At 41.6% G+C, this 12,423-nt stretch overlaps 1 protein-coding gene across 3 annotated transcripts in view; it reads right to left on the minus strand.

Moving 5' to 3' along the window:
* Nucleotides 1-12,337, minus strand: part of ANAPC4 (anaphase promoting complex subunit 4) — a 36,799-nt gene extending 24,462 nt beyond the window's left edge. Inside the window, exons 1-10 of one of the 3 annotated variants that reach the window (XM_040625278.1) lie at nt 12,220-12,337; nt 11,990-12,128; nt 9,129-9,234; nt 7,104-7,236; nt 4,441-4,515; nt 4,274-4,300; nt 4,137-4,181; nt 3,211-3,295; nt 2,248-2,352; nt 470-553 (exon numbers count right to left, since the gene is read on the minus strand). In XM_040625278.1, coding sequence (XP_040481212.1) covers nt 470-553; nt 2,248-2,352; nt 3,211-3,295; nt 4,137-4,181; nt 4,274-4,300; nt 4,441-4,515; nt 7,104-7,236; nt 9,129-9,234; nt 11,990-12,118 — 789 coding nt within the window. In that variant the 5' untranslated portion in view covers nt 12,119-12,128; nt 12,220-12,337. Of the gene's footprint in view, nt 1-469; nt 554-2,247; nt 2,353-3,210; nt 3,296-4,136; nt 4,182-4,273; nt 4,301-4,440; nt 4,516-7,103; nt 7,237-9,128; nt 9,235-11,989 lie in introns of all 3 variants that reach the window. The other 2 variants (XM_008685856.2, XM_008685859.2) reach the window with 2 other exon arrangements.
* Nucleotides 12,338-12,423: the final 86 nt, after the last annotated feature.

Raw genomic sequence — 12,423 nt, forward strand, 5'->3', positions numbered from 1 at the left:
ACGGCTAAGAGACACTCAGACCAGCCAGCTGGCCACTGATGCATGACCAGGCCCAGCTGAGATGAGCTGAACCCGGCCTGGATCAACAGAACCTTCTAGCTGAGCCCAGCCCGAACTGTGGACTGACTAAGACACTGACCCACAGAATCATGGCTAATTTAGGGTGGGTTTTTATGATATAGTGGCTGTTTTCCATAATGCCTGATTTGCAGTAAGACTTCTAAAATTCCAAAATGTTATTTCACTTAGGGGAGTATTTTTAAAAGACTTAAACTACTTTTTTCTTTTCTGGTGGGAATAGATTTTCAATTAAATTCCTTTTTCTTGTTAACGGACTTTGTTAAGATTGTCAGAACAGACACTACACCACAGATAGTAGCTTTACAGAATAAAAATTTGCAAGTGTTTTATTTACAGACCGTTAGAAACTTGAGTAAATATTCATACAAAACAAGCTACAAATAAATACCTGTAAAAGTGCTGAAATGTGAGTAAACTTTCTAGCCATCCGAGTTACTTCAGGTAAGAAAGAGTACAACAGATTGGTTTCAAGCTGTAAAATCAAAATAAAGCGAGTTACAATCATACACACTTCTTTTAAAGATAAACCAGTCCCAGTTCAAAAAAAAAAAAAGAAATCCTAAATTTAGAAGAGTCAAGGTCTAAGTATGTATCAGAAAGACTATGTCTGAATTCTGCTACCTTTGCACCTAATACTTTGGAGACGAACAAACAGAACTTTAGGATTTTCTAATCTGCCATGTTTACCTGTGCACAGATCACCCCTCTCTAGGTTAGCAATGCCATCTCCATACTAGATAAATATAATAATCTATTTTGTAACACTATTATGAGATTTAAAAAATGATTACAAATACACATAAAAAGTTTTTAAAGAAGTATAGGCTACTGATAAACACAAGCTAAATATCCATTACAATGCCTTAAGAGGTGTATCTAAATAAAGCTGTTATTTAAAAAAATATCCATTACAAACCTCAAAGAAATAGTGAACCATTTTTTTACAGTGCCAAAGGCAATCCTAGAAATCATATTTTCATACAACCTTAAGATGAAGAGCAAATGTGATTAACTATTCTGGGGAATCAGGAAGTCAGAGTTCCCTGATGCTCTGAATACAACAGTGAACACTGGAGAACATCAGACACAGTACATCCCACATCTTTCTGTTCTTCTGTTTGAGAATTCGTACATCCTTAAGCTAAGTGGCTGGGTTATTCGGCATGAAAATCTAGGGATGTGGCGCCTGGCTGGCTCGGTTGGTGGCGTGCAACTCTTGATGTTGGGATTGTGAGTTTGAGCCCTATGCTGGGTGTAGAGATTACTTAAAAACAAAATCTTAAAAAAAAAAAAAAAATCATCTAGGGAAGACTTTCTTAAAGGCAAGACTACAATCTAAATACTCCGTAGGAGCCCACGTGGTTTCCACAATCTACAATATAAACAGCATACAGCACAAAAGGTTTTTCCCAACATTAAGTGATCATCTTACCCCAGAGGCAATGTGTTGGTTAAGGGCACTGACCTTGAGCCACACTGCCAGCATCACTCCCATGAGTGACACCAAGCAAGTTCTGCAGTTTCTACTGATCTAAAAGGACCTACCTATTAGGTTGCTGTGAGGATTCAAATGAATTATACTGAATCACTCAGTACTTGGCACATATTAAACAACTGATAAATACTAACTGTTATTATTATTAGGATCAGAGTCCTAAGAACACACTTGATAGAAGGGGTGCCTTGGGTGGCTCAGTCAGTTAGGTGTCTGACACTCGGTTTCGGCTCGGGTCATGATCTCATTGGTGGTGAGATGGTCACGTGACAGGCTCTGCACTCAGCACAGAATCTGCTTGGGATTCTCGCTCCCTCACCCTCTCTCCCACCCCCTGCTCACACGCTCTCTCTCAAATAAATAAATAAATCTTAAAAAAAAACCAAAACCATACTTGGTACAAAGATAAACTGGTATAGCAACAAATTAACATGGCCGGTCATTAATAAACTATCAAAACACTGTTTTTATGAAAACTCTACTGGGCCTTGGGAATAAAAAAGTGTTCAATAGGGTAATTACGATTTTATATATGAGATTTAGAAGCTCCAAGTTGGGTTTTTTTCCCTTTGTTTTAATAACCATTAGAATCCAAAGATAAGGATAATAAAAACTTATAAAACCTTAAAAAATGTATTAACTGTCTGCTGCTACCAGGTTTTCACACTTACCTGGAAATAGGAGACCTCCGAAGCACCGCCCGCAGAAACCTCTGTGACCACTGATAATGATTTCAAATCACTGGATAAACACAGTGCAAGACAAGTACCAACAATCTGCGAAAGAGTCAAATGCCCTGGTCCATTTCGTATTATTGCTAGTCTGCATCTGCTTACAACACAGGCAACAGAAACTCACAGCACCCTCTAAAGCAGAAACACACACGTCTGACCCCTTCCAAGTGTGTGCAGGAGAGAGAAGGTGTGTATCCCCCAGCCCACACCCCTCATGGACACACACCCCTCCATCAGGGGTCCCAAATCAAGTGCTGGAGAGCCTACAATATATTCTCTCCCCCTCAGGAATGGCAAGAACAGGACGGAAAAGCTGTGGCGAAGACCGAGACAGCAACCACAACAGATCTGGTACTAAGCAGATCCCTTCTCATGACGTCTGTCACAATCCAGTCATGAACTGTAGCTCTCGCTCTGACTACAGGCTAGAAAAACACTGAATCAGGGGCGCCTGGGTGGCGCAGTCGTTAAGCGTCTGCCTTCGGCTCAGGGCGTGATCCCGGCGTTCTGGGATCGAGCCCCACATCAGGCTCCTCCGCTATGAGCCTGCTTCTTCCTCTCCCACTCCCCCTGCTTGTGTTCCCTCTCTCGCTGGCTGTCTCTCTCTCTGTCAAATACATAAATAAAATCTTTAAAAAAAAAAAAAAGATACTGAATCATAATCAAGTGCATCATATCAATCTTTTGTTAAGAAAAACGTGACTAACTCCACTAATAGTACCTGATCTTCCTAGAGACCATACCACCACTATTTCATCTTCGTAAGAAAATTATCCTAACATTTAAAAATGAATAACTGAGAAAAAAAAAACCTACTGTTTTGTTTTGTAAGTTAGCTGGTATATTCTAGGTGGTATATTCTAAGAGAAATGATGTTGAAAATTTTAAAGGAAAACTTACCCCCGTGACTCGAGCAATTTTGAACATTCCATACGCATAAAGCTCAATAAATCCAGAGCTTCCTCCGAGGACAAGAATATTAAGCCTAATTAAAAGGAATGTAACAAGCTGAGGACAACAGAGAAGACTGAGTTCTTAAACCAAGACATAAACTGTTCTTGCTCTCAGATAATCTGCATACTAAGGCTCCCCTGCAAGCTGAGGACAACAGAGAAGACTGAGTTCTTAAACCAAGACATAAACTGTTCTTGCTCTCAGATAATCTGCATACTAAGGCTCCCCTGCAAGCTGAGGACAACAGAGAAGACTGAGTTCTTAAACCAAGACATAAACTGTTCTTGCTCTCAGATAATCTGCATACTAAGGCTCCCCTGCGGGGAAACTGAAACCCCAAACAAATTCACCAACACTCAATATTCAATCACAGGGGCTTCTTCCTTTTCTCAAAGGAACAGAAATTTGCTCTAGCCTAAAAAAACATCAGTTTATAGTAAAATAAAGGTATAGTACTTTAACAACCACTGTATTTATATTCTCTCAATAACAACACAATCCTTTTTCCAGCTAAGACAATGTGCCATCAGTTGTTTCACGGCTCTGATGCTAAATGTATTTAAAAGGCTTAAAAAACTTGGAATATTTATTTAAATATTAGAAACTCTAGTAACATCTATCCTCCTTTACTTCTTATTAAAATAAATAAAGGGACATTACAGTATTTTTGAACTTGACACAATCAAAGACCGTACAATAAAAACAAGTCAATAAAAGATACTAATGTCTGTGTGTTGTTCCACGGTGTTTGTCAGCAGGGAAATAACATGACACATAAAGGAACTGCCCTTGAAACTCTGAACTCTGTCTCAAATATCAAACATCAACTTTAAGAAATTAGACTTGTTATTTAAGATATTTGCGAGATTTACCTGACATCTCCCAAAAGCTTAATAATTTCATCAGAATTTTCTTCACTAAAATGTAAAAATAATCGGGTTACCTCTCAACCACATCTTTCAACTAATAAAAGATTATTTTACTTGAAAACAAAAAAGGCATATCTTACCTAAAAATTTTTGAGGTGTTGCTGTAACTAGAGAAAAACAGAGACTAGTGTAAAAAGCAAAAGAAATATATTTTTTCAAGCACATGAGAAAATCATCACAGTGTTAAAGGTAAAGGAAAGAGAAATCTGCAAGATGAATTCCAATGAAATTAAACTCTGATACTTACTTTTTTGGCAGGGTAGGTAGTTTAGGTAAGAGGAGATTTGATTCATCCTCAGCATTATAAAAGGATGTTAGAACACTGAAAAGAAAAAGAAGAGGTATTATAAAAACACCAAAGATTTTACTTGTCTTTCCATTAAAAAATACTTTTAAAAAATTGCCCAGTTTTACGTTATACACATTACCAAGTAAACAGATGCCACACATATTTTACTATTACACTATTACTGTTTTAATATTATATATTATATATAAGCATATAACTATACATATGTTACTGTTATAACAATCATAACAATCACAAACAGAAAAATAGGAAATTCTTCATTTACAAGGGGCTTTGCTTCTGGGGGAGGGGGAAATCCAGCCACTTCATACTTAGAGGAACAAATATTAATAAATAATTTTCTCTTGGGGCGCCTGGGTGGCTTAGTCGTTAAGCGTCTGCCTTTGGCCCAGGACGTGATCCCAGAGTGCTGGGATCGAGCCCCACATCAGGCTCCCTGCTCCACTGGGAGCCTGCTTCTTCCTCTCCCACTGCCCCTGCTTGTGTTCCCTCTCTCGCTGGCTGTCTGTCAAATAAATAAGTAAAGTGTTTTTTAAAAAAATAAATAAACAATTTTCTCTACGTACTCAGTATGAGATACTAAGAATTTAGGATTTTTTTTTAAAGATTTTATTTATTTGAGAGAAGAGCATGAGTAGGGGAAGGGGTACAGGAAAATAGAGAAGCAGACTCCTTGCTAAGCAAGGAGCCCGACACAGGGCTCAATCCCAGGACCCCAGGATCATGACCTGAGCTGAAGGCAGACACTTAATTTATGATTTTTTAACTCTCATCTAAGAACCAATACTAAACATATGTGAGTACCAAGGATGAATGGGTTTTAGAGAACACTGCAGTTATTATATCATTTAACTGTGGGTTCTATAGCTTATATACATTTGGGGATTTGACAGCCCGGCAGGTATCTAAGATGACACCACACATTTTGAAATAGTCTTGCTTATTCTCTTTTCTCAATTCTACCTCCAAATAAGGGTGGTAATAAATGAGTGAAAAGGTGAAAAAGTGGTGACTTGGCACGCATTTTCCCCTCCACTTTAACACAAACTAGGGGTCCTGAGAGATCCTGGAATCCCCACATTGTATTTCTAAACTATTAGTAGAAAGTATGTTAGGGAGAGACTTAGCAGGTACCTGGAATGGGATAGAAATGACATGGTATACTCTGCTCCTCTCAGTATTGATAAAGTCACATGACCTTTTGCAACTCTGGATTATCTGATGATGCATTAAATATAGATAAATGTTTTATCTATAGTGAATTTCAAACACCAGGTGAGATCCTTATTATTCAACTTTTTATAGACTCCCCCTTTAGTTAATTTGAAATTAACTTAAAACTTTATTAGAAAGGAAAAACTATGGGTAAGAAAACTATCACATTTCCTCAAAAAAAACAAAACAAAACACCTTTTATTTTCAGTATTAGCTAAACCCACTCATCCTTTAGTGACTGCAAACCTGGTAAATGACTTGAATGTAGTAGAAGGCAAAGTTATTTCGTGCGACCAGGAAGCTATCAGGACCACAGACACAGAAAGAACTCGTTCAGCATCAAAACAAAGTGTTCCGGGACACCTGGGTGGCTCAGTCAGTTAAGTGTCTACCTTTGGCTCAGGTCATGATCCCAGGGTCCTGGCATTGAGCCCCCACATTGGGCTCTCTGCTCAGCAGAGGAATCTGCTTCTCCCTCTTCCTCAGCCCCTCCCCGAGATAGCTCCCTATCTCTCTCTCTCAAATAAATAAAATCTTTAAACAAACCAAACAAAAACCAAAAAACCCAGAGTGCTCAACTTGGTACTTTCTGTACTCAGGATATTTACTAACATCCAAAAAAACCCCAAAGCTCCAAAAGAAACAAGTGGCAAAAAGGAAAAAAAAACCCTCAATTTGCTAATCAGTGATTTTAATTTCTATTACTTGAAAGTACAAATCACTACCATAGGATCTCACACATACATGGAAGAAAACATGGACACACAGGAAGGGGGGGAAAAGAAAAAAGAGAGGGAAACAAGCCATAAAAGACTCTTAACGATAGAGAACAGAGCGAGGGCTGATGGAAGGAGGTGGATGGGGGATGGGCTGAATGGGTGACAGACATGAGGGGGCTGCTTGTGATGAGCACCCGGTGCGGGATGTAAGTGATGAATCACTGAATTCTACTCCAGAAACCAATATTGCACTGTTAACTACCTAAAATTTAAGTTGAAAATAAATAAATAATAAAGAAAGAAAGTACAAATCACTGATCTTAACTACTAAAAATAAAAAAGCAAAGAAAAACCTTAGCCCTGCAGGCATTATTGCTTCAATAAAGAAAACAGATTTTTTTCAGAAGAAAAAAAAAATCTAACAAAGCATTACAAAATTTCATCCTGATAAACCGAAAACCCAGAGTTAAATGCAATGTGCCCATGCCCAACACTCAGATCCTCCCCAGTGTCTGTTTCGATCCCAGAAGTGCACGACTTTAAAACCCAGAGATAAATGCAATGTGCCCATGCCCAACACTCAGATCCTCCCCAGTGTCTGTTTCAATCCCGGAAGGGCACGACTGTCCCGCCGTGGCTGCGGGAGTCCGCCTTCTACTCCTCTACCTGCTTTCTGCAGTCACTTCCATCCAGTGCATACAGGACACTGGGGCCTCCACAGAGAAGGAGTGCAAGCTTTCAGGTTTCTCTACATCACACAGAACGATTTTCTTGGTGTCAGCAAGAGCAAAGGCCAAAACTGAAACAAGAAGAGACAATCAGGACAAATTCCTGTAACATTCCAGAAAACGAAACAGCTATTTCACTTCTTGCCCAGTTTTACTATTTTAAATGCATCACAATCATAGAAATTATTTAACCTAAAAATCTTTCCTTTAAATAATATTTTTAAAAATGGAAAGATGTCTTTACATGTAGTTATACTGTCATCTGAGCTTATCTTCAAAGGCTCGAACTCTCATGAGCGACCTACTACTTTCTTGTGTACTGCACTTAACGTCTTACACATCGAAGCCTCTGGCTGGAGCCCTGCATCCAAGCGGAAGATACAGAACAGCTCTCAACAGACAGACAATAATATCCTATCACCAAGCCAGGCTGGTCTCGTGAACGTGCCTAAATGGTGGGAAGTGATGCCATCTGCTTGGTTCTCAGAAGGCTCAGTATTCCCCTTTGTGACTAACCCTTAATGGGAAACGAGACTGTCAAATGCTGATGAGTCTTCTTCCTTTCGCTGTGGCTGAATTATCTAGTATAGTTTTTCCACGTAAGTCATGAACAGCTTCCTAACACATCAACTTTAAGAATTTCTAAGTAGAGGGCTATGCATTTCACTGTATACCAACACACACAATTGTGCAGGATGTGAGGCAATCCACATCTCCTCTTCTTCAAAACAATTTAAAGCAATCTTGAAATAATCATTACCTAAAAACCCTTATTTCACTGTCCCAAAAACACAAGGCATATTTTTTTAATGATAAAAAATTCATCTACTTATATACATTCCAACACACATGGACTTTCATGATTCATTTTTGAGATTCTGGTGGTTTGGGATGAAAAGTGCAGGATCTCATAATGTTACTTATAAAAGTCCTCTAATTTTACAAATACCCTTTTTTTTTTTTTTTTACTAAAAGATAAAATGAGAGCTGAACAAATTGAGTACAGACAGATGAGGGTTTCAGGGTGTTTTACTAGAAAAAAATTAAGCAATAAGGATTACATATCATTTTGCAAAAATGATTCCGTTTTCCTTAAAGTACCAATGATAACAGATGAACTTTAAGCTGTGTAATTGACAGCATTTTACTGTATTGACTCTATGTGTACAGCAGCTCAAATCATGACTGACATTTGTAAAAACAACAGGTGGAAGGACAGAGTTCAGTCATCAAAGCCGAAAAGCTACAAATTTAAAGGGCACAAGGAGAAAGAGAAAGAAATGGGGTCAGAGCTGATAGTCCTTCAGGTGAGGCAAGCATTTGTGCCGAAAGAATAGTTATGAGCTACACATTTAATGCCAAAGTACATTTTGGGGAGAAAAAGAACAAAATGGTACTGAACAGACTAGTGAACGGTAGATGGAGCGTGGGCCATCAGTGCAGGACAAGACAGCACCAAGAGCAAAGCCTAAGTATTTTATATATCCCATCAGATTTGATTTTAGCGTTACCTTTGCCAAGAAGTCAAATTTCATTTGAGAGAGATCTCGGCCAAGAAGCAACATAGTAAAGTTAATCTCAACTCTATGAAAACACTTTAAAGTTTCCAAAAATCAAAGTTCCCAAATTGTTATTTGGTATATAATAAGAACATAATGAGAACAATAAATTCTTTTTTATAAAATACTTTTTTGTGAACAGTAACAATACTGTATTTTTTTTAACATTTCTTTTTTAAAGATTTTATTTATTTATTTGAGAGAGAGAGAGAGAGAGAGCAAGCACAAGCAGCGGGAGCTGCAGAGGGAGGGGGAGCAGCAGACTCCCTGTTGAGCAGGGAGCCCAACGTGGGGCTTGATCCCAGGACCCTGAGATCATGACCTGAGCCGGAGGCAGATGCTTAACCGACTGAGCCACCCAGGCACTCCAATAATAATGTATTTTCAAAGAATACTATCATTACGTTTGCCATCTGGTCTCCAAGCCAGACAGGTCACTTCCTTTCCTGTATTTTCATTTGGTGGAAAACTCCAAACTCGATGGAAACTTGCAAGTCGATGAAGTAAAACCTAAGACAAAACAGATACAATCACAAAAAATAAAAAATCCATTTCCAAAACTGAAATAAACCTAGATCCTCGCTATAAAATCTTTAAAAATAATCTCAAGGATAACATTTAGCTATCAGACGAAATTAGAAGACGACAAGGTCTGAATGAACTGAAGGTATATTCAAAGAGATGGGTGAAACAAGACCTAATTTAACCCTGTACTCTACACATTTTCCTATCTTCTATGTCAACAAAGAGACTCATCTTTTAGAAAGAAATAAGGTTGTCCAAGATCATGACAGAAAAAGAAATAAAGAACATAAACAGCACTAGAAAAGTAGCTGTAATAGTCAAAGAACACCAAACTTGGAGTCAGACACCCTGGGATGGAATTTCACCTGTGTCGCTTACTGGCCATAGATCTTGGACAAGTCCCTTGGCCATTCTAAACTTCCACTTCCACACGGGAAAATTCCCAGGGTCAAGATGTGCCCCAGACCTCCTTCTGATTCAAAAATAAGACTGTCCCTACTCCATCCTCTATACAACCATTGAAATAAGGGACGGCATGCACCCCTGCAGACCCTCCCACACCGTCTTAGGTCCCCACACTCACAGCTTCACCTCTCCCGCTCTTAGCTCACAGCACTCTTCACTCCTGGTACATCAGCCCCCTACAGGGAGCCAGGACTCCCAAGGAATCCTTCATTACCTAGACGTAATGCTCTTTTCTGAGCCCATCTCTGCCATTCCTTACTTCCAAAACCTTTCTTCTGTGCCCTCTGAAATTCATGGTCAAGTATCATCAAGATGCTCATATCTTCCTTCTCTTCTCCAAAATGTGCTTCTCACCCAAGGACACTGCTTTCCAGCAGGAGTCTCAGGTAAGAGCCATGCTGCATCCCTTGTTCCCCATTCTGCTGCGCCAGGAGATGAAGGAGGTTTCCTCCTTGATTCCCCGATGCCACTTCAGATGACTTTTCTTCTCTTAAAATCCTCTAACTCTGAATTATATGCAGTTACCCAATAACACCCACTCCCCCTCTTAACTGCAATTCCCTAAAGACCCTTAGGCCATTCCCCTCATTCCTGGAAGATCTGGACTCCTATCTGGCTCACTCATGCTTTGATTTCAAGAGCTACAATGTCCTGGCTTTTCAGTTCTCAACTACCTTTCTTCCAATGATCATGTCTTCTACTCACCTCAGTCACTCCCAGGGTCATGCCCTTGACTTAGTCCTTACAGTTACAAGTGCTGCCATGATGTTTCAAACCTCCCCCTTTCCACCACTGCCTCTATCCTCTAGCTCATCCCCTACTAATACCCAACTTCAATTCTTCAACCTCACCAAGTCCTACAACCCACTGATTCCACCTACTCATTGTCCCTCACTCACACACGCCCCCACTTCCATACTTAATCATGTTAGAATCCAAGGATCATCATTACCACCGCTCCTCTGACATGCAACTTTAACCCCCTTGCATCTTTCTTGCTACGTCACATTTGCAAACAACAACGATGCCTACACCCACCCAGCTGAACGGAAGATCAGAGACACAGCCATGCTCACCAGATTCCCTCAAACTACGAAGCCACCAACCTCCCGTGGCTCTTAACACTGACCAGCAATCTTATTAAGTCTCCCTAGCCCGCCTGCCTTGTCAGCTTTTCATACTTCTCCTTTCTCCTCAAACTTCCAGTATTTTCTTCTCCACCCTCACTCCCAGACAGCATTCTTTCTTCTTCACTGAGGAAATGAAAACAAGTGCCCACTATTACATCTACGCATCTAGTCCCAGCGATGTCCCATTCTCTCCCTTCCTTCCTGCTGCTGCCACTCTCTTCTCTAGAGCATGAGGAGTTCCAAGGCCCAGTGGCAAAGAAGAGGGACCAGAAGACATCAAGGAAGGCCTTGAGAAAGGAGACATCAATGCCTGGTGAGAAGTTATTAGCAGTCAACATAGGGATGCAGCTTGGCAGGCTGCTAAGTATTCCTTACCACCTGGAGTCCAAGCCAGTCTGCACGCAATACGACTCTCACCTGGCCAGGTTACTCTCAGGAAACCTGCCCAAAGGCCAAAGGAGGAAAGATGCAGAGCTGAAGGGTTCCTCACAACATGGTTACCAGGTAACCAGAATTCTCAGGAGAAAGGCAGATGCCGCGGGTACACTTGATGAAGCCTAGCGTGATATGAACTAGAAACGCTAAGTGACAACACTCATGTACACGCCGTCAGGAACCCAGGGAATCATCACTCCTTCGCAAAACGTAAAGATATTTTTAATAGGAGGTAGCGATCCAATCCGTAGTAGGAAACTGGGCCAAGAGATTCTAGATTTTTTAACCTACCCTCTGTGGCAGCTACCTGCATGCCCATTCGCAGCTCTGGTTTGACAATAACTCATCTTCCTTCTGTTAGGAACCCCAAGCAAATTTAGGGCAGGGTCTGTGGATCTACTACTATGTCTAGTTGATGAGTGACACATTATGGGCTTTTAAAAAGTCCACTTAACAAATGAGTAAAAGAGACTTGGGGAATGCAGGGCTGTGCGACTATGCTGTGTGAAAAATGTTTTCGCCATGAAATACGAGACATGGGCACATAAATGATCCTTCCCGTATACGCTCCCTTCTACTTTCACCTAAGGTTTACAGCAGCTTGGAAAGGAAGGGGGCGGGGTCCACAGGCGGTCCAGCGAGTCCACAAAAGGGGAAACTGAGGCTGGGCTACGGTGCAACGCGCTCGCTGTCCGGTCGGGCTCACTCACCTCGCCCGCCGTGTTGGCCAAAGCGATGAGATCCCGCTTGGGTGACCAGACCAGGAAAATGATCTCCTGCGGCAGCTGCTTCTCTCCCACCACCCGGAAGGACGGGAAACAGGTCGGAAAACGCAACATGGGGGCGGCCCTGCAATGACACCCCAGTCGGAGACCGGCAGGCGCCTCCCGCGGCCACCACGCCCCCGGCCGTCCCAGAAGAGCTCTGACCCCGGCGGTACCTGCGAGACCCCTCTCCGCGGTCCACACGGCCCGGGTGGCCTCTCCCTCCCTCCACCCGCCGCGTGCCCGAACCTCCGCCCCGCCCCGCCGGCCCGTCGCCCCGCGCTGCAGGCACTTCCGGCGCCCGGACTTCCTCGCGAGAGGACCAGGCGGCGCGGGCGGGGGCGCGCGGGCGGGGGCGCGCGGGCGGGGGCGCGCGGGCG

Source organism: Ursus maritimus, unplaced genomic scaffold, assembly GCF_017311325.1.
Source record: "Ursus maritimus isolate PB19 unplaced genomic scaffold, ASM1731132v1 scaffold_8, whole genome shotgun sequence".
NCBI classification, from domain to species: Eukaryota; Metazoa; Chordata; class Mammalia; order Carnivora; family Ursidae; genus Ursus; species Ursus maritimus.